This window comes from Trichosurus vulpecula, chromosome 5 (assembly GCF_011100635.1).
Source record: "Trichosurus vulpecula isolate mTriVul1 chromosome 5, mTriVul1.pri, whole genome shotgun sequence".
Classification (NCBI taxonomy): domain Eukaryota; kingdom Metazoa; phylum Chordata; class Mammalia; order Diprotodontia; family Phalangeridae; genus Trichosurus; species Trichosurus vulpecula.
In genome coordinates, this window is record NC_050577.1 from 47,785,307 (window position 1) to 47,808,111 (window position 22,805).

The 22,805-nt window shown below is 40.9% G+C and overlaps 1 protein-coding gene across 1 annotated transcript in view; it reads left to right on the forward strand.

Annotated features, from left to right (window-relative positions):
- Positions 1 to 20,547, forward strand: part of LOC118849559 (cartilage associated protein) — a 64,479-nt gene extending 43,932 nt beyond the window's left edge. Inside the window, exons 3-7 of the mRNA XM_036758444.1 lie at positions 1,074 to 1,245; positions 5,044 to 5,172; positions 9,278 to 9,423; positions 12,563 to 12,646; positions 19,824 to 20,547. Of these exons, the coding sequence (XP_036614339.1) occupies positions 1,074 to 1,245; positions 5,044 to 5,172; positions 9,278 to 9,423; positions 12,563 to 12,646; positions 19,824 to 19,877 (585 nt within the window). The 3' untranslated portion in view covers positions 19,878 to 20,547. The remainder of the gene's footprint in view (positions 1 to 1,073; positions 1,246 to 5,043; positions 5,173 to 9,277; positions 9,424 to 12,562; positions 12,647 to 19,823) is intronic.
- The last annotated feature ends 2,258 nt before the right edge of the window (positions 20,548 to 22,805 follow it).

The window sequence follows — 22,805 nt, forward strand, 5'->3', positions numbered from 1 at the left end:
GTTGGGTGTCTTTGATTGCATCTTATCAGGTGCTAAGCCCCAGGCCCAAACCCCTATCTATTAGGTGCTAAGCCTATGTGGGCGTGAAGCCCTCAGGGTCCTAAGGGGAGTTGCTAAGAGCAGAGTCAATAGTAAGAGCCTGAGTTCTGGTCACTCAGATGACCATTTGATAAAAAGAGAAGACAGAGCTATTTGCTTAGGGCTCTCACTCTTGGCAGATTACTGATGTGGAGACCCTGGGCAGCTGTAGTTAAGAACCCTCCAGCTTGTAAACCTGGATTTTCAGACTTTGTTAAACTCTGGTGACTATGCATTGAGATTTGAATCAGACAAGGTCTGTCTGTTGATGTTTATAATTTGTTTGTATTTGCTCTGAAGCTCAGGGTGCTGGCTTTTCCCCCTGAGCTGAGTGAATGATATTTGTATGCTGGATTAAAGTAAGACTATTTAGCCTCTTTGTTGCTTTCTTTAGTAAAGCAGATCAAAAGAACTTGGGCTTGCAGCCTTGTTGTTGGGCTTGTGTTGGTTTTTCACCCCCACAGCAGCTGCTAGACCAATTGTTGAAACACCTAGCTACAGCCACAGCTGGAGATGTTCAACAGCTGGGTGCAACTGGTAGTGCTAACATCAAATGGGGTTACAACTCTTCAACTTACTCTTAAATAATAAACATTTCCATCTTAAAATGAGCTTGAAAACCCAGAAGAAAAAGAAGCCACTTTGGGCTAGTGATCTGGGTTCAAGTTCTACCTTTGACACATACTGGCCACATGGCCCTATATGTGTAAAGCTATATGAACAAATGATTTTGAGGGCTGCCCTGGGCAGCTCTCTAAAACCAGAAAGGGATCATCTGTCTGCATAGAGGGAGTTTCCTACCCTTATATGAAACCATAAGTTCAACCTCCATCCCTTGTCCATAGTATCTGATTAACTCAAGGTGAGCTGTGTTCTAGGGGAGCTAAGAAATTGGGACTGTCTATCTGTAGTTGTTCATGAAGTGACTGCACAGAGAGCTAAGGGAGGCCCTGCCTGGCCCTGGAGGATGTCAACTGGGTCTCCTTCCCTTCCAGAACCTTTTCATCAGAGCTGTGCGGGCATACAATGGAGAGAACTGGAGGACATCCATTACAGACATGGAACTAGCGCTTCCTGACTTCTTCAAGGCCTTCTATGAGTGTCTGGCTGCCTGTGAAGGCTCCAGGGAAATCAAGGATTTCAAAGACTTTTATCCCTCCATCGCAGGTTGGTGCTGGGCTGTCTCTTAAAATTAACAAGGGGACTTTGTTGGGGGAGAGGGTTGGGGATTGGTGTCAGGGGTCAGTGGATGGACTGGGACTGGGTGGGCCATGGGAACTGGAAAGACCTGCAGAAACAAGGTTGATGGTACAACAGGGCTCCTGAAAAGAGTATTCAGAGGCAAGGGCGACCCTCAGGGGCAGTAGGCAGAGATCCCCGCAGGCAGGTGGGCAGTATCAAGGAGTCCTGGGGCTAGGTATCAGGTAAAGCAGGCCGTCAGGAGAGCTTAATGGTAGTTAGGGGGTAGTGCTTGGGACAGGGAGAAATAAGAGCAAGGAATCCAGAATTCCTGAAGGAATTAAGGAACTTGGACCCTGGGAAACAAATCAGGCATCCAGGTACTAGTGTTGAGGTACAAGGTGAGTCTGTCAGCAGCATTAATTAAGTGCCGTGAACTCTACTGAACTTTGGGCTCACAATCTAATGAGGGAACAACCATGGTGAGACAAGCTATAAATAAATTGGAGATAATCCACAGAGGGAAGACCCAGGCATTCTTGCAAAGGGCAGGATTTTAGCAGGCCCTAGAAGGAAGCCAGAGAGACCAGGAGGAGGGAGAGACTTCCAGGCATGAGGGATGGCCAGTGATGATGCCCAGAGTCCAGAGATGGAGTTTCTTATACAGGGAACATCGAAGAGGCCAGTGTCACTGGATCCCAGAGTCTATGAAGGGGAATGAGGTATAAAACATCTAGAATCATAGGGAGAGCCCAGGTTATGAAGGGCTTTGAAGGCCAAACAGATCCCAGCAGTGACAGGGAAGCCACTGGAGTTGATTGACCAGGGGATACTGACCCACTAGAACATTTCCCTCTGATTTGTTATCAGTACATTAATTACCAATCTCTATGCTTGATTGCTCAGGTAATTTTTACCAGCGTTCGGCCTCCATCTTGTTCATGGAGACATTTTGTCATGAGATATTTTGTCTTAAACTGTGCTGCAATCCAAGTCTGACTGATGTTTTCTGTGTAGTAATTATGTCAGAAAAAGGATATAAGATTAGCCTAGCATGACTGTTTGATAACTTGATTCTGGTTTCTAGTGACCATTTCCTCCCTTTTAAAAATGTGTGAAATTTATTTACTTTACAGAATGAAAAGTGAGGCACCCTCATGGCAGATAGTTAGGAAAAAAACTTTTTGGATCTTCCTCAGTTTTCTTCTAGTCTATAAAATGTTTCTAACCCTTCCTATACTTCCTAGTTTTGCAGATGCCTTTTACGTCACCTTCTCCCATCCCTTGGTCTTTTTTCTCGCCATCCCATATGCCCTGAATGAACTCTTCTCTTCCCTTCCATTACTTTTAAAAATGCTTCCTACACTTAAGTCTAACACTCATTCTCTCAGCCATAAACCCATTAAATGCAATTCTTTATCCGACTTGTGTTTTCTTTTAATGTTAACCCAATTTCATCTGGGCCTGTGACAGTTGTTGTCAATGCGGTACCTTGATTTTATAATAGGAACTTACATATAATAATAATAATAGCATTTACTTTAAGATTTTAGGCTTTAAGATTTACAACGCCCTTTACATGTGCTATCTCATGACAAAGTGACAATAATCCTAGGAGGTAGATGGCATTATTATCTCCATTTTATAGACTGAGACTGAGTGAGGTTAAATGACTTCCTCAGATAACCCAGCTAGTAAGTGACTGAGTCAGGATTCAAACTCAGGTGGTCTTGATTCCAGACACTTCTAAGAGAGGAGACGGTACATGAGCGGAGCTTTAAAAAAATCATATCCTTTGAGCCAATAATCCTGGTATTGTAAATATTCAAAAATAAAGATTGTGGATAACACTACAATTGCTATAAAAAAAAAAAGGACAAGCGGCAGTGTAGAAGCAGAGAGTGCTAGCCTAGGAATCAGGAATAGCGAGGTTCAACTCTGCCTTTGACACATACTGGCTGTGTCACCTTGGGTAAGTCTTTTTACCTCTAAGACATCTCTATAAGACTGGATGGCAGAGCATGTTCTGACCTGCACTGAGAGAGGGGATTTCCCTGCTGGAAGTTCCCTATATCAATGAACGGTCAGGTTGAGTCCAAAACAAACAAACACAAAGACCTACTTGAAAGCACCCATAGCGACACTGTTTGCAGTAACAGAAACTTGGAGTGAGTTTGGCTGCACAAAGTAGAATGTAAATAGAAATATAATATAGATATTACAGATATAGAAATATAAATAGCAATCTGACTGGGGAGGCAGGATGGGGGAGTGGAACGATCCCTATTCTTACAATCAGAGGACCTGAGGATAAGAGTCCTAGCTCCAACACACACCATCTATGTGACCCTGGGCAAGTCTTCTTGACTTCTCTGGGCCTCAGCCTCCTCGTCTGTAAAATAACACTTCCATTCTCTACTTGGAAAGGACCTCAAAATTTAGCTAATCCCACCTCTTTCATTTTACGCATCAGGAAACTAAGTCTCCAGATTGAGTATCTTACCCAGAGCCACACCCGGCAAGCAAGTGCAGAACTACAGTGATGAAAGTGCTTTGCAAACCTTAAAGTTCTGTGTCAATGCGAGCTATTATCAATTAACTTTAATCAAAGAGAGAGAGGCAGCATGATGCTTGGGGGAGGGGGTGGAGGGGCTTCCTAAAGTCAGGAAGAACTAGGTTCGAGTTTTTCTTCTCGCATGTACTTGTTGTGTGACTCTAGGCAAGCCACTTCTGTGTTGTAGACCAGATAGAAGGGATTTTCACACCAAGAGTTCTCTAAAATGGCAGCCAGGTGGTACCGTCCATAGAGCACTGAGCTTAGAATCAGGAAGACTTGAATTCCAACCCCACCTCAGACACTCCCTAGCTGTGCGACCCAGGCATTTAACTTCTACCAGCCTCAGTTTCAACTGTAAGATGGAGTATTAACAGCACCGCCCCCCCACCCCCGGCCCCCAGGGTTGTTGTGCAGATCAAAGGAAATAATAATTGTAAAGTTCTTAGCACAGTACCTGACATAGAGTAGGCACTTAATAAATGTTTATTCCTTTCCCTTTCTCTCAAGTAATGAAACCACAAATCTGAATTTAAAAAATTCCAGGAGTGCCCTGAATCCCGTAGCCATGACCTTTTGTCCCCATTGGTTAACCAACTCCCACTTGTTAGTATTGCGTTCCAGTGAGTAGCAGTACCGGGCACATTGAGGACAGCCAGAACCTAGCAACAGCACATACCTGTTGGTGTTGGGCTGGCACCATTGCTGTATAGCAGGAGAGATTCAGGACTCCTGAGTAAGGTGTTGTCATTGGAGCATTTCTTTCTGTAGGCATTAATTAGCAAATCAGGAATTCAGGATGCCACGTGGTTGGCATCACTGAGGCCCAGCAGTCAACAGCTGTGGATGTATTGGCAGGCAGACTACATTATCAGTAGTTTGTCAGTGAATAGAGGCTGGGCCCAGGAAGCCAAATGATCAGCATCAGGGAGGGTCAAGCACGAGACAACAGGTAGGTGTTCCAGCAGGCCTCAGTGTATCTGGGTACTCTGAAAAAGATATGAGGCATAGCCCTGGCCTTCAGGCAGGAAGTCTTAGCAGTAAATGGCAGAGACCTTAGCATAGGGGATGGAATTTGTGGAGAAGCCTGGAGGCCTTGTAGGACAGGTGAAACCAAGGCAGCAAGGCACAATGGAAAGAACAATGAATCCTGGGATAAGAAAACCTTTGGAGCTGTATCGTGCTGAGAAATGGCTGACTATGTCTGACATCAAGCGTTTGTGTCTTTCTAGACCATTATATTGAAGTTCTGGAGTGCAAGCTGAAGTGTGAAGAGAACCTCACCCCTGTCATCGGGGGCTATCCCGTGGAGAAGTTTGTGGCCACCATGTATCATTATTTGCAGTTTGCATATTATAAGTGTGAGTTATTGATTTCTCTCTAGAGATGGAATTTTTCTTTCTCAGAATTCCTGGGGCACCATCATGACACAGCATCTTTTACAGGCCATGGATGATGTCTTGTCTTATAATGACTGAGGCATCTGTCGCGTTGGAAGGGCTTCATCCCTTGGACTGAAATGAAAGCTTCATAAATTTGACAAGAATTCAATACCACAAATGGAGTGGTGACATGGTGTAGGGGAGAGAGGGCTGGGTTAGGAATTTGGCTTCCAATCCTGCCTCACATGCTTATTAGCTGTGTGATCCTTCATATGTCATTCATCTCTCAGTCTTAGTTTCCTCATCTATAAAATGGGATGATAATAGCACCCACTTCACAGGATTGTTATGAGGATAAAATGAGACTGTATACACATATGTGTGTATAATATAAATACATATAAATAGCCACAGGGTTGCTATGAGGATAGAATGAGATTATACACATATAACATGTGTATATATACATATAACATTTAACATGTATGTATGTATGAGATTATATACACATGCATCATATATGCATATATGTATACATACTTATGAGATTGTATACATATATACATGTATATATACACGTGTATATACATATAAATGTGCATGTATACATACATATATACATTTGTGTGTATATATGTGTGTCTTACCATATACATATCATAAACATGTGAGAGAGAACCTCAAAGACAGAAAGTCGTGCCTCTGACTGGCTCTGTGATCCCTGGACAAATTGTTCCACTTTCCTACAGTTTAGACCATTTTATATAGCTACAAACTGCAGAGAAGGTGCCAACCTGACTTGGCAGAGAGTTTCTTCACTGTGGAGTTCCATAGACCAATGAAATCACAACTCTAGCTCCCCTCTCCATGCTGGACTAGATGACCACTCAGTCTCCTTCCAGCCCTAAACCTGTGACCTGTCTAGAGGGGCTGGTCCCAGGCAAAATCAGAGTTGAAGATGATCTTGCCAATCACATTGGCATACATGATAAGATTTGGGGGAAAGCATTGTAGAAACTATGCATTCCAACCGCCACATTTTCTGCTGGAGGAAGATGAGGCCTGGAGATGGAAAATAAATTGCTCAAAGTCACTGAGAGAACAACAACAACAAAAAAAGTTATGGCTTATTGTGATCTGACTCCGGATTCAGCCCTGTTTCCCTTATGTACACCATGCTCCCCCATTTCTGGTAGGTGGTTTATGGAGGAATTTGTGCACCGAATTCTTTGAAGTCGGGAGTTTTCTGTAGAGCACTCACATTCTGAATGTTTCAAACATGGAGCTTGCCCCTCTGACTAGGTCACAGGAGCCCCAAGGGCATAATGTGACCACAAAGTGGCATCTAATTATTCTGAAAATGAGATGGTATCCTGGTACATCTCTTCCTTCTTTATATGCCCTGCCAGCATACATGTACCCTCATGCTCTAACCAAATTCTAGGAGCAGGAGATAAAGCTTGATAGTAGGGGGAGGAGTGCTGTAGAAGCAGCCTGGGGATCTGTACTCTGGTGGTGGGTCCACCATGATGGAGCCAGCTGTGGGAAATTGGGCTAGTCACTTCTCTCATGATCTCAGTTTCCTCATCTGTAAAATAAAGGTGTTGGGCTGGGCTTACATCTATAAGATGGTTTCTCTCCAAATTTCTACTAGAGTGGAACGAACGTCCTAGTGGTGCTGGCCTAATTCTTTTAGCTTCGTTCATGTTTTTCACAAAGTCTTTCCTTTAATGTCTTTAAGGTACTGCAGCGCCTGGAACGTAGTAAGCACTTAATAAATGCGTGTTGCCTTGTTGACCACCAGCCATGATAGAGTTAGGAACCCTATGCTCTTAATTCTGTAAGAATATGAAGTCGTTTTACCAAAGCACCACTAGGTGGCACAAGCCACACGTCCAGATGGATATTTTGGTAAACTGATGTCATTTAGGGAACCTAAGTTTTCATAACTTGTTGGACAGAATGCTGAATATGCCCCTCCCAGAACTGGTGCCCCTTCACCCTTATTATCACCCCTGATTTCCTTTCAATACTGGCTTAGGTCTGCTCCAGCGGCCCCAAGGGTGTTGGTCAGATTTCTTGGGTTTTGAAGCCAGGAGGTTGGGATGACTCAACAGAGTTCAGGTCCCTGGAGGCTAATAACAGGTTTAATTCAGTCTAGACAACCCAGCCACACCCTGCAGTGGGGTTGAGTACCTCAATCACCCCAGCTAGTTCTAGGGCCTTTTGGAACTAAAGATAGATAAGTCAAGACCTACAGGAACATTTTCAGACCCAGTCTGGAGCAGCCCTACATGGCTGGCACAATCTAGTCTAAGGAAACAGCTGGGATAAGGGTGAAGGAAAGGCAGCAAACATTTATTAAGCATCTACTGTGTGCCAAGCTCTGTGCTAAGTGTTCTACAAATATCAGTTCATTTGACCTTTGCAAGAATTCTGGGAGGTGTCCCCAGTTTACAGTTGTAAGGTGCATTTTCCTTGACAAATGACATTTCCATTTCCTTTAAAAATTTTTTAACCCTCTCAATTATCTGAAAAAGAAGTACTATTGACGCCTTTTGTTTTTACATCACATTCATTTCTAAATCTCCCCCCTTCCTCTCTACTACCCAGCAAGCCTTCCCTTTGTAACAAAGATTAAAAAAAAAAAAACCCTCAACTCTCAACAGCTCAGCAAACACCACATTTGACATTATGTGCAACAAAAAACCCTCAACTCTCAAAAACTTAGCAAAACTACCGCATTTAACATTACATGCAAACATTCCACACCATAATCTCCCCCCTCTCAAAGGAAAGGAAGGAAGTGCGTTCTCTTATCTCTTTGAGGCCAAGATTGGTTCTTATATTATACAATATAATTTCATTTTGAGGGCTTTTTACTCCTTCTTTTTGCATTTGTTGTAATCATTTCATTTTTTTTCTTATTTTGATTCTGCTTACTTCTGCTCATCTTACTATTCATCTGTTCATATATCTTCTCATGTTTCTCAGAATTCCTTATGTTGCTTTATATGGCACAATCCTATTCTATTATATTCATGCACCAGAGTTATCCATTCTCCAATTGTTGGGTGTCCACTTCCCACTTTGTCTTTCTACTTCTTTGCTACCACAAAAAGTGCTGCCATGAATATTTTGGTGTCAGTGGGACCTTTATTTCTCTCTTTTACCTTTTTGGAGTCATATATGTGGCACTGGGATCTCTGGATTTAAGAATATGGAGATTTTAGTCACTTTTTCCCCCACATAATTCCAAATCATTTTCCAGAATGGCTGGACTAATTCGGCCCCACTAACAGAATAAGAGCATGCCTGTCTTCCAGCAGTGCCTTCGACATTGACCATTTCAGTCCTTTGTCATTATTGCCACTTTTTTGGATGTAATGTGACACATAAAGTTGTTTTGATTCACATTTCTCTGATTATTAGTGATTTGGAGTCCTTTCAAGGGGTTGTGAATTGTTTGCAATTCTTATTTTGAAAAAGTGTTTGCTCATATTTTTTGGCCACTCATCTATTGAGGAATGAATAGCTCCTGATCTTATATATTGTAGTAATTCTGTGTCAAATGTGGTAGTTTTACTGAGCTGTTGAGAGTTGAGGGGTTTTTTTTAATCTTTGTTACATAGGGAAGGCTTGCTGGATAGTACAGAAGAAGGGGAGAGATTTAGAAATGAATGCAACGTGAAAATAAAAGGCATCAATAGAACTTCTTTTTAGCATAATTGAAAGGGTTAAAAAAATTAATCCAATTAGGCAGCAATCTTTGTAGGAGATATTTGATCCAAAGATTTTTCCCAATCTATAGCTTCTTTTTTATCTTAGTAAAATTTATTTTGTTTGTGCAAAAGGTACTTCCTTTTTTCAACACTGACCTCAGATCCTGACCTTAGACAACTATTCTAATCACCCAATTACACGTTTTTCAAATCAGAGACCATCCAATGCAACATGCCAGATTTTCCATAAATCCATCATGTTTTTTCTAGACCTTAAGGAAACTGTACTCCATCTCTAATGAAATGTGACCCTCTAATTATTTTCCTTCCCATTTTTCTCCTCCCCTCCCCATCCAATCCAGTGAATGACATGAAGAATGCTGCTCCATGTGTTGCTAGCTATATGCTCTTTGATCAGAAAGATGAAGTCATGAAACAGAATCTGGTTTACTATGAGTACCACAGAGACAAGTGGGGCCTCACAGATGAGCATTTCCAGCCTAGAACAGTAAGTTGTTTTCTGTTTTTATTTCTTGAGTAGATTTTTATTTCTTTTAGTACATTTTTGTCTTTTGTTTTTACCACATCTACATTTCCCCTCTTCCTCCCAGAGACCAAGAAAAAGATTGTTGGAAGGGAATTCTGGGACAGAGTTCACTAAGTTATACACTGAAAAGATGTTCTATGCCATTTCTGCAAAGAAGCCAAGTTATGCCTTCTCATCTCTTGCCTTTGGGGCCATGTTTGATCAGACAACTAAGTTTAATGGGCATATTCCTTACAAATCATTTCCCCATCCCCCCTTCCATGTAGAATCTACTATGTGCCAAAGCAGTTTACAAAAACTATCTCATTTGAGCCTTACAACAACCCTGGGAAGTAGGTGCTATTATAATCTTCATTCCAGGAAACTGAGGCAAGCAGAGGTTAGTTGACTTCCCCAGGGTCATACAGCTAGTAAGAACTCAGGTCTTAATGACTCTAGGCCCAGCACTCTATCCCTTGTGCTCCCAATCTGACTCTGTAGTTTCTCTCTATGAAAAACAAACTGAAACATGAGGGAAGAGGGGAGGGTAAGGAATAGTATTTAACCCAGTGTTCAAAATCTTCCATTAACTGCATGCCCTTCTCTACTCTGACCCCTGACTCTACAAACTTATCTCTTTAATATAGCTTCTGTGTTCTAGATACACTAATCTATCTGTGATTCTTTTTTTAAATATGTAACTTTATTTTAATTTTTCTTAATTAAAAAAGTAGTACTTTCCTGCCTCCCACTGTCTTGTCGTTTGGGGAAAAAAAGAAAAGAAAAATAAAACTCTTGTCATGAATAAGCAGTCAGGTTATAGCCACTTTAAATTTTATTTTCTCTTTCGATAACTAGCATTTACTTTCTCTCCCTTCTACCCCACCAACTAAAAGGGAAAAAAAAATAAAGAAATACACAGAGTAAAGCCAAACAAATGCCTTCTTGGTCACATCCAAAAATTATATCTCATTCATTGTTTGCAAATGCAATATGAACTCTCTTCCAAGGCACCTTCAGGTGCTTCTGGGCTTAGGGCTGATGAGAGCAAACTCCTTCCCCCAGAACAAAAAACAACCAGGGTCCAAGGGTTTCTTCAGGAAAAGTTCTAGTCTTTTCATGACTGAGCAAATAAAGAATTTCAGTTGATGGTGTTGGGGGCTATTTGCAGTGGAAATCTTTGTTTGGTCAAAGAAGATGTCTTTGAAGAAACAATACAGCCCAGTGTCCTCCTCCCCAAAAAAGGGAAGTGTGTGGCCATGGGGTCAGAACCTCTTGAATGAATGCTTGTCATTTTCATGCTCCTTGCCAGTATTCTCAAGGGAGAACTGTCTCTCTGAGTTAAAACAGTGGCTTTTTGCCCAAGGATCATACCAGCCACTGGCCTTAGCCTCCAGTCTTCTCTCTTTCCAGACATACAGATGAGCCTCAGTGACTCTCTCCTAAATCTGACTGTCCTTAATCAATGGGACTCACTAGGCATCTCTGATCTTCAGTTTCCTCATCTGTAAAAGGCCTACTATGTGCCTCATAAAACAGGGATAATAATACCTGCAGTAATTGCTGCCCAGGGTTGTTGTGAGGATCAAATGATAAAACTTAGGCAAAGTGCTGTCAGAGTCTTACAATGCAATTTAATGCTTAATTACTGACTACATCTATTTCTTTTTTTTTCTCCTCTATCTTCATGTCTCCTTTTTTGTGTACTCTTTTCTTTTCTCTCTTCTTCTTTACATTTTCTACCCTCATTTCTCTTTTTCTCACCTGTACCTCAGACCTACTCAAGCTTAAAGTACAGGTACCTAGTAGGTGCTTAATACCTGCTTATTGATTGATTGATGAAGCAAAGGCTATGACAAGAAGCATATTGTCATCATTCAAATTTTCTGTATCTAGATACTATAAATGACTTTCGGGATTACTGCTTTGTTTACCTTTTTTTCTCCATTGGAAAAAAGGTATTGAAGGCAGTTAGGTGGCACAGTGGAGATAGAGTTCTGGACATAGAGTCAGGAAGACTTAAATTTAAATCTTGTATTAGACACTTTTTGTGTGACCCTGGGCAAGTCATTTAACCACTACTTGCTTCAGTTTACTCAACTGTAAAATGGAGAGTGTAAGAACACTACCTTCCAGGGGGTTGTTGTGAGGAGGAAGCGAGATAATATTTGTAAAGTGCTTAGTACCGTGCCTGGCACATAGTAGGTGCTTAATAAGTGCTTATTTCCTTGTTCTTTTCTCTTGATCTGTCTTTGACAACTTGTGATTTGGAGACCAAATTCCTTATTAGCAACTATTATTAAACAATTATTTATGTAGAGCCATAGAATTTTAGAAGCCATCCAATTCAGTCTCGTACTTATATCTGAGCATTCCAGATATATGACCATCCAGCCTTTTTTTACATCCTTTTGACGATGGCAGATTCACTACTTTATGAGATAGCAGATTCCATTTTGAGTAGCTCTAATTGTTAGAAAGCTCTTCCATATGTAGAATGGGAATCTGTTTCTATGTCCTAATTCCATTCCCTGGAGCAGTGGCAGAAGAAATTATGGAATCAGAGGATCGTAGGCTTGGAGCTGGAAGGGACCTTAGAGTTCACCTAGTCTAACCCAGTCATTTGACAGATCAATTCATTGACATGCATTTATTAAATGCCTACTGTGTACTTTGCACTGCACTAGGCAATGGGAACACATGTACAAACAATGAGATAATCCCTGCTGGCAAGTAGATTACATTCTATTGGAAAGACAAGTTCATATATAAGTATATATAGAATGTTGTTGAAAATGTTGTTTTCAGTCATATCCAGCTCTTCATGACCCCATTTGGAGTTTTCTCAGAGTTTCTCACTGGAGTGATTCCTATATAGAGGATACATATACAGAAAACAAGTGTAAGTAGTTAATTACAATAGTTAAGCAGCATATCACTTATGAGGGGCACCCTAGCAGCTGGGGGGATCAGGAAAGGCTTGGTGTAGACATGGTGTTTGAGCTGTGCCTGGAAGGAACATGGCATCTGTATCCCCAGGACTGGCATAGCCTCTGGAACATGGTTGATACTTGTCATCACCAACCTTGTCTCACTATGTTCTCTCTTCCTTCCCCAACAGGAAGCTGTTCTATACTTTAATGTTACGACAATCCAAAAGGAACTCTATGAGTTTGCTAAGGAAAACATAATGGATGATGATGAGGTGAGTTTTCAGTTCTGTTCAAGTCAACTAACATTTATTAAGCACCTATTGTGTGCTTAAGTCCTGGATCAATATAAAGTTTAGTAAAGCTATGGGTTCCTGTCCTCATGGTGCTTACATTGGATTAGGAGATGCAGCAGAAATAAGTATAACATAACCAGCTCCAGGAACTTCTTCATTCTGCAATATCACATCAACCCTGGTACTCATAACTCATCAGGACCTTCTGGACTACTTATCAGGGAACCTTCTGATTGGAGAACAGAGCAGAGAGCTCCTCTCCAAACCTCCATTTAAAGTGGGCACCCAGCCCATCCAATTCTTCATTTCCCCCCTGGCTGCCCTCCTTTGGAGTTCTCCATCATGTCCCTTTATCTGGTATCTGCCCCTCCCTTTTTAACTTCCTTCTGTGTGCTGTCTTCCCCCATCAGACTATAAACTCCTTGAGGGCAGGGGCTGTCTTTTATATTTTTATCAATAGTGCAGCACAGTGCCTGGGACATGTTTCTTTATTTATTTTCAGTCATGTCAGACTCTATGAGACCATTTGGGATTTTCTTGGCAGAGATATTGGAGTGAGTTGCCATTTCTTTCTGCAGCTCATTTTACAGACAAGGAAACTGAGGCAATCAGGGTCAAATGACATGTCCAAGGTCACATACCTAGTAAGTGTCTGAGACCAGATTTGGACACATGAAAATGAGTCTTTTTGACGTCAGCCCCAGCACTCTATCCACTGTACCACCTAGCTGCCCTTGGCACATAGTAGGTGATTAATAAATGTTTATTAACTGACTGACAAATAGTTTATAAGCACCTGCCAAATGAGATCCTAAAATGAATAGGGGCAAGAGGAGGGGAGCAGGAGTGGTGTTCATTATTGACTAGTCAGATTGACAAGAGTTGGTAGAGGAGGAGGTCTTTGAGATAGAACACAAAGGGTGAGCAGGAATTCCACAGGTGGCAGATTTAGGTCAATGGGAAGAAAGTTATTCCAGGCATCAAAAACAACAGAAGCAAAAGCACAGAGACAGGAGACTGGGGTGTCTATATAATGGACTGTAGGTAGTCTAGTTTGTCTGAAAGAAGCCATATGAAATAATGTGAGATAGAGTTATGAGGGATGGTAGAGATCCTCCAATGCTAGTCTAAGGAGTTGAATGTGTATTCAAAAGTCACTCAACTAGCATTTATTAAACGTCTACTATGTGCCAGGCACTGTGCCAAACAATGGAAATAGAAATATGAAAAAGAAAGACAGTCCCTGGGCTAAAATGAAAAGCATAAAACAGTAAGAAGTAAGGAGCCATTGAAAAGTTTTGAACTGAGGAGGGAAGTGACCAGATCAGTCCAGAAGGAGGAGAGCTATAGCAGCAGTTTGAGTAGTGAATTGAAGGGGAGAGAAACCTACAAAGCCAGCATGGCTGTTGTTGAGGGAGGTGGGAGTAGAGGGGAGGGCCTGAATTAGCTATGTAGCCACAGCCAAATCCCATAATCTTTTGGAGATGAGTTTCTTCATCTGTAAAATGGAGCTCATACTTGTACTGCCCATCTCACAGGGTGATGAGGAAAAACGTTTTATAAAAGTGAGTTTACCAAAAGGAATTATTTTCCCATGTGATTAAAGTTGTTGCGATGCTGAATTCTTCTTGTATATGAAATGTGCAGAAGACCTGAAAAGAAATTGGGGGTTTCTGAGTATCTTTATGAAAGAATAATCTTAAAACAAAAAAGGAAAAGTGTAAGAAATGGAAACCAAGTTCATACATTTCCCCAGAGGGAAGATTTGTGGTTTCCTCGGCATGTAAAAGTACATGGCTATGGGAATACACAGACCACCCTCTATATCATCCTTTTTACTTTGTAAAAACAGTGAATTTTATATATTTGTTAGTGTTGAGTTGTTTCAGTTGTGTCCAACTCTTTATGACCCCATTTCGGGTTTCTTTGTGTATCGCCAATGCTGCTAGCAGCTGCTGTGGAGGTGTAAGGCCAATAACACCAGCACACAGGAGGGCTGCTAGCACCGCTTCTTTGATCTGCTTTTCTAAGGAAAGCAACTTTAAGGCATTTACAATCTCATTTTAATTAAATATACAGATATCATTCACTTAGTTCAGGGGAAAAATCCAGCACCCTGAACTTCAGAGAAAACACAAACAGAAATTACAAGCAGAAATTATATAATCAGATCAGCAGACAGGGCTTCTAACTATCTAACTGTAGCAATACATTCATAATACCAGAGAGAGAAGCACCAGCATCTGGATTTTCAAAGCTGGGTGTGGGGCGCTCCTTAACGGCTACCTAGAGTCTCCTCTAGGCAAATCACGCTAACAGTCTTCCAATGAGTGAGCCCCCAAAGCAAAATGCTAACCTCAGAGTATATATACATTCTTCTTCAGGATCAGAGGGCATCACAACCATGGGACTCAAACTCATGTGACTTAGGCTTTCTTGTGACTTAAGCAGGTCATCAAAGACTCTTGATTCAATCAAAGACTCTTGTTTCAAATAAAGGCTGAGAAGCATTCCAAAAGAAAAAAAAACCACCAAAAAGTCCCACTTTGCTTGCCATCACACCTTGGCAAAGATAATGGAGGGGTTTGCCATTTCCTGCTCCAGCACGTTTTACAGATGAGAAAACTGAGACAAACTGGATTAAGTGACTTGCCCAGGGTCATTTGCTAGTAAGTGTCTGAGGCCGGATCTGAACTCAGGAAAATGAGTCTTCCTAACTTCAGGCCTGGCACTCTATCCACTGCACCACTTAGCAGCTTTGAATTTTAAATTACAGTAGCATTTTAGAGATGCTCAGATAGTTCATTTTCCTCCATTTTTCTGTGAGCTTGAGCCATTGTCTTTTCTTCTGTAAATTGTGTACAGTTCCCTTTAGCAATTCTAGAGAATTCCTGGGAATTTGGGGTTAGGTGACTCCTATGAGGTGAGCTTGCTCCCCTTCCTCATTTGCCAAAAAGGTTAGAGAGCAAGAAAATTGGAACGGACCTAGGGGCCATCTTGTCCAGTCTCTTTCGTTTTACAGTTGAGGAAACCGAGGCCCAGAGAAGTTGTGTAATTCACTCAAGGTCACATAAAATAGTAAGTGGCAAAGGCAGGATTGAAACCTGGGTCTGTTGATGCCATATCTAGGACTCTTTCTCAGCAAATTCTTCTGAAGGCTTTACATTGTTAAGAGCACTGTATGACGTTCTGGAAGAAATACAGAGTGTAGATAAGATACAATTCGTTTCCTTCTTCGGTAACTATATGTTGAAGAAAAAGATTAATATTGTACTTTGCATTTTAGGCACAAGGCTGCCAGAAACAATTTAATTTAATTTAACATTAACCTAATATTCAAGCCATTTTTGTCTCAGAGATATCAGTCGGTAAATATGAAGTACCTACTATGTGCCAGGCACTGTTAAGTGCTAGGAACACAAAGAAAGGTAGAAATATAGTTCCAATTCTCAAGGAGTTCAAAGTCTAATGGAAGGAAAGGCAGGGGAAGGTTTTCCTGACTCCATGTTCAATGCTTGATGCACTGTTACCCCTAGCTGCCTTGACTACTCCTCTGTTCTTTCCACTGGGCAGCACTGCCTTAATTCTGTAATACTGCTTCATTGAATAGGGGAAAGATAAGATGGTATCTTTAAAAAGCAGTGGGGTCAAATGAAGGAGATTAGCTTGTTTGTTTGGGTTTCTTTTTGCCTTTGTGAATGCTTTTCCCATGACAAAGGAGACCTGCTTCTGTATTTGAAGACAGAAGGGAAAGATTTGGTAGAGAAGGAAAAAGATAGATTGAAGATGCTAGCGACACAAAGAATTACTGAATTTTAGATCTGGAAGGGACCTCAGCAACCCATCCTTTCTTAAACTAGAATCCCCACTACATTATTGCTATCGAGTGGTTATCTGGTCATTGGTCAAGGACCTTCACTATGGAAATTCCATCACCTCCATAATGGTAATCAGAGTGGGACTTTTTTTTTTACTGTTTTCTCTTTTGGAATGCTAAGGTAATCAAGTATTTTGAGTCTTGCCTTTCAAATGTCATGGCAAGCAAAGTGGGACTTTTTGTTGTTTTTTGTTTGAATGCTTCTCAGCCCTGAGGTAATCAAGTGCCTTTGATGAGTCTTGCTTTTGTTTCTTTGATTGAATCAACAGTCTTTAATGACCAGCTTAAGAAACAAAAAAGCCTAATTCACATGGGTTTGAGTTGCATGGTCATGATGCCCTCTGGCCCTGAGAAGGGTATATATGATCTGAGGTTGGTGTTTTGTTTCCGGGCTCTCACTCACTGGAAGAATGTGGTGTGATTTGCCCAGACGAGACTCCGGGTAGCCCCTCGGCTTTGAAAACCCAGATGTTGGTGCTTCTCTCTCTGGTAACTGTTTATGTATTGCTTAGACAGGCAGTTAGAAGGCTGTCTGCTGATTTGTGTTATTTTGCCCTGTTTATATAATTTCTGTTTGTATTTGCTCTGAAGTTCAGGGTGCTGACTTTTTCCCTGAACTAAGTGAATGATATATGTATGTTTAATTAAAGTGAGATTGTAAACCTGTTAAAGTTGCTTTCCTTAGAAAAGCAGATCAAAGAAGCTGTGCTAGCAGCCCTCCTGTGTGCTCTTGTTCTTAGTCTTTCACCTCCACAGCAGCTCTGAGCAGCATTGTTGTTACACCTTCCCAGGCATCTCATTCCACTTTTATATAATTCTCTGGGGTCAAGCAGGGCAAATCACCCCTCACTCTGTGAAACTAAGACCTGCTGGTTTAGTCCATGCAAACCTGGCCCACAAAAGGTTAGGATTCCACTGTTTGGTAAGTGAATGGGGGCTAACATTTTCCCCTAGGTAGAAATACAATTGACACTAAAATTCAGGTATCAAGGGTATTATTATCGAGGAATCCAAAGGAATTGTTAAATGTTCCTGGCCAGGAGTGGACTCCACCCTTCTTTAGGAAGAAGGAATGGGGAATACAGGAGTGAGACCAGCTTTATTCTCTTAGACTGATGCAGATTGATGCACCATCAGCTCAGTACCTTATTTCAGAGAATGGATTGGTCCATTCCCCTTTTGTGTTACAATCATCCTTACACTCCCCTTATATGCTGCTCCTTGGTATGTTCTCCCCCCTCAACATACCTCCCATGTTAAAAAATGGTGGAAAACTCCTCCCTGTGGGTGTGCAAGATAGTATTCAATTAGCCAATTAAGCATTCATGGTAGCCATTTGACCCAGTTCTCTCTTCAACCCTGACTGTTGCCTGGCCGGTTTAGGCCAGTTTTGCCTATATCCAGTGTTTGTGGTTTTCAGAAGCTACTAGCTATTCTCTCATTGGCTGAGTCCATCTACCTTAGTTAAGTTTTATTCCCTTCTTTCTTCAAGTTGACATTTAATTAATTATTCTGTGGAACCTCTCACATGCTGGAACATTTTTAGACTTTGATTTAGCCAGAGAAAGAACAGGTTGGGTTCTGACTGTCTATTGGATATTTGGGGTTGAACTCTAAATGTTAAGAAACCAACACCTTGTTTGCAAATTCCCCAGAGCCCAAGTCCACACCTTGGTACTCTTCAGGAACTCAGCATGCTCCCTCCACACTAAACCTGGATCAGGTTCCCACAACATCCAGCTGACGCCATGACTCTGTGGTTGGATGGGTCTGTCATGTCCAGCTCTCCTAGTCCATTTAAGAGGTGTTCACTCACCTAAAGAATGTTGATGGAGTTTTCAGCTTTGTACCCTTAGAGCCAGCTTGGCAGGAGGAAGATGTTAAACACAGTGAAATGTCTTTATAACATTTTCCAGGCAACTAAGATTTTTTTTGTCTTTCTACATCTTGGAATGAGATATCCTGGAAAACCTTAACTGGGGTTAGCTTTATGGGCCTCTTGGCTGGGAAGAAAAAAAAATTAAATTGGCTGTTCTAGGCAGGAAAATGTTATTAGGAAGTTTCACAGTGATTATAAGTCACAGTAGGAAGTTGTAGCTAGGTCTGCCATCTTATGGATTTCTAAGATTCCAATTCCATGGGAATCATTGCCCTGAAGGAGTAGAAGGGTGTTACAAACAATTTGTTGTTGTGGTTGTTATTTTTTAAATCTGTCTTTTACTAGTTCAGTTGACACTTGAAATAGAGCAGAGGAAATGACATACAGAGAAAATATGTTTGAGTAATTTCTTGTTTGCATGAGTCATAAATTATGGCCAAGTAAAATGTTCTCTGAGTTAGTAAATGGGAGCATGCATTCCAGATGTAAATTTCCAGTTTCATGAAAAGTATGTGGAAATTCTACAAGCTTTCACATGGACATGGTCATTCCTTTTGTTTCGTGTTGTTTTTTTAAACTGTACCTTGTTATCCACTGTGGATCCTTCAGACCTCTTCTGATAGTGTGTCAAACTCAATTCTTCTGGTTTGTGCCATAAAGGAAACAAATACCACTGATTTGTTTTATAGGAGATGTTTCCTTACAAAAGCATAGTCCTTCATGACAAATAATTTGAATTAGCAGTAGGTTTGAAATGCATCCAAAATCTTTTTTTTTTAAAGTTCAGACTTTGGTTGGAAGCAGGAGCATTATTTGGGCAATGGTTAGGCTGGTCAGACATTCTCTTTAGGGTGGGGATAGTATTCATCATGATAAATTGTTGTTTTGTGTTTACTTTTGCGCTTTGCACCTTTGCCTGTTGTATTGATGATGCACGTCCTCCCACTTTCTATTAGCGTACTGTATTTTTTATTCTGGGTGCAGCCCTCGAAATAATTATTTTATTTTAATGTGGCCCTAAGATAACCTAAGGTTGGAAGTTTAATCTGGATTATTGACATATTTTCTGTCTCTTAAGTCTAGAGAATCAACAGAATAATAAATCTAATCGAGCTCTGATCTGTAGCATTTGCCAATTTCCGAGATGCAAATGCTCACATTGAAAATTTAACAGTCTCTCCAGCTGGTGTGACCTGTCTCCAGGCTTCATGAACAAACTGGGCAGAGGCCTTGACAGAAGGAGATGGGATGGGGTGCTTTGGCCCACCTTTCTTCTCTCACAGCTCCTATTGTCCTGAAGTCCTGATTGGTCATTGATCATCGGAATGCTCAAATCTCAATAGCTCTTTTCCACTACGTTGTTGTGGTCATTGGATAAATTATTCTCCTGCTTCTTGCAGGGAGAAGTTGTGGAATACTTGGATGAACTCCTGGAAGAGGAAGAAGGCAGTTAATTGGAACAAACCAAAGGAATTCCAGAGCAATGTGGACATTTCCTCAAGAAGCCCAAGGCCCACAGTGGTTCTTCCTTTTACTCCCTTTGCTCAGGTTCATGATACCTCAAAGCCTCCCCTTTGTGCTGTGATGTAGAGGGAGAGCAACAGTTTTGACCTCTCATTACTCACTGTAAGCAGGGAGGCCAACCCTTCCTCCCTACACCTTCTCTCTGTGATTCCTGGCCACCTGTCTGGCTGAAGAGTGGTCCTCAGCTTTGGTCTCCTTGCTTAGTTTTTTCCAAAGGTAATAATCTTCTTAATGAAAACAGCCTCCCTTCCCCCAAAAAGAGACAATCATGAAAACTTTCTGCTGCTGTTGAATACGTTTGTCTTAGTTTTCAAGGCCTTCACAGACTCCTGAATCAGAAACTGTTATTTTTTTCATATAACACTTAGAGAGGTTGTGAAGTGGGTGAATGGAGAGGTAGTGAGGTGTAGAAGGAAGATCTCCATCCAAGTCTCACCATTTTGTGCCTTGACATCAACCTCAATAAAAACCAAACCAAAGGTCTTTAGTTAAGGGAGGTGGACATTGTGACCTTCCATATGTGTTTCCTAAGGTTTATCTAAAGTTTTTATAATAGTAACTTGTGTTAAGAGAATGCAAGGTGGTAAACCCTAGGAACAACTCAGGTGTTTGTTTTCTTTTTTTTGTTTTTTTATCTTTATTTCCTTCTCCTCTTTCTTTCTAATTTCAAGAAGCAGTTCCTAATCTAACCAGCAGAGGGATGAAAGCTAAAAAATGGGTTGAATGAGAGAAAGTTCCTCTGATGGTGAGGTAAGAAAACAACAGAGACTTGTGCCTTGCACCACAAAATGGGTCCTTGTACCATATGGTGAGAGGAGAGACTTGACATAGGGTATAGTGAGCTGATCCTGAAGCCCAAAGACATGTATTCAAGTCCTGCCTTCCAACACTGACTGGCTAGGTGACCCTGGGCAAATCACTTAACTGGTCAGTGTCCCAGGAAACTCTCTGAGATTATAAATTGCAAAGAATGGAAGGAAAACAAGTATTTGTTAAGGTGCTGTGCTAAGCATTTTGCTGATATTATCTTATTTGATCTTCTCAACAACCCTGTGTATAGGTGCTATTATTATCATCTCTGTTTTACAATTGAGGAAACTGAGGCAGCCTAGGGTCACAAAGCTAGTCTGAGGCCAAATTTGAACTCAGGTCTTCATAACTCTAAGCCCAGTACTCTATCCACTGTGCCTCACAGATGCCATAAGAAGGTACCAAACTGTATCAGTATAGAGAGTTTCCTTGTTTGAGACATCCCTGCATCAGTGAAATCATTGGTTATATGTTGTATGATAAATAGATGGAAAAAGGTTCGTATGAACTCTTTTCTCTAATGAAGCAAGTCTTGGTAAATCAGTTTCCTTGTGAAAAGAGGTGGGGTCCCACTAATTCACAGGATTTGGAGTCAGATGTGACCTTGGAAATTATTCAGTCCCATTTATGTATTTTACTTAATCTTATTTTTATTGGTAGCTTTTTTAAAAAATCACTTTCATTTCTGAATGGAACCTTCTCTACTTCCCTACTCATTGGGCCATCTCTTTGTAAGAAGATCCAAAAGACAGGAAAAAAAATCTGTTCCTCAAAATCAGACAACATTTCAACCATGAAATAAATAATATGCAATATGCCATGCTCTAGGCATCCATCTCTGTAAAGAAGAGAGGGTGTTTTCTCAACTCTTCCCTCGGGCCAACCTTACTTATTATAATTACACAGAATTCTGTTTTATTTTCTTCATGCTTAAATTGTTGTAGTTATTTTGTATGTCATTTTCCTCTGCATCAGTTCATGTCTTCCCATGCTTCTATGAATTCATCATATTTGTCATTTCTTTCATATATATATATATATATATATATATATATATATGTATATATACCATGAATTGTTTAGTCATCCCCCAACCAATGGGCCCCATTGTCTTATTTTAAAAAAGAAAAACTAAGTCCAGAGTGGTTGTGACCTGCCCATGGGCCACGTAATAGATAACAGTTATTTATTGCCTTAGAGATGTCAGTCAGTAAATATTAAGTACCTACTATGTGCCAGGCACTGTTAAGTGTTAGGAACACAAAGAAAGGTAAAAAGATAGTCCCAGTTCTTAAGGAGTTCAAAGTCTAATGGAAGGAAAGTGAGGGGAAGATATTCCTGACTCTCAGGCCACATAATAAGCAACAGAGCTATGATTTATACCCAGGCCTTCTGAACTTTTTCTACTATACCATACTTCCTTGGCTATAGCAGCCATGTAAAGGTGAGCTGCAAAATAAGATTTTTCTGGAACCCAAAATTGCTAAATTCTTTTGACTACTTTGAAGAGTCAGCATTCTTTCCTAAGTACACTAAATATGCTTTGAACTGAAGATAATCTCAGGCTCAAGAGAGGCTTGCCATTGAAATCATTTTAAAAATCATATAATCTCAGAGTTTGGAGAGATCTCAGAGGCCATACAGAAAAACTAAAACCTGAACAGGATCCCCCATCCCAAACTCTCCTCTACATACCTACCTGATCCCCACCCCAAAGAAACTCATTCCAAACCATTGGGTTAGGACTGACCATAAAGATGGTCAATGAGCACCCTTAAGTGATGCTAAAAGTGCCATTCATTCTTAATTTTTTGTTCAGTGAAATTAGCAGATTAGACCCAGCTTTGCAGATATGCTCATATTCCTCTCTTGGCTTTATTTATTTTTGCTTTCTTTGAAGTCCTGGGGATACTTTAGGTTGGAGAGTGGATTGGGAAAACCTTCCACAGGCTGTTGAATTTTTGATGTTCTCCTATAAGACTGAATTAAAAGTCTACCATTAACTGACCCAGATTCCTAAAAATACTTTAAAGCTTTGAGCATCTTCT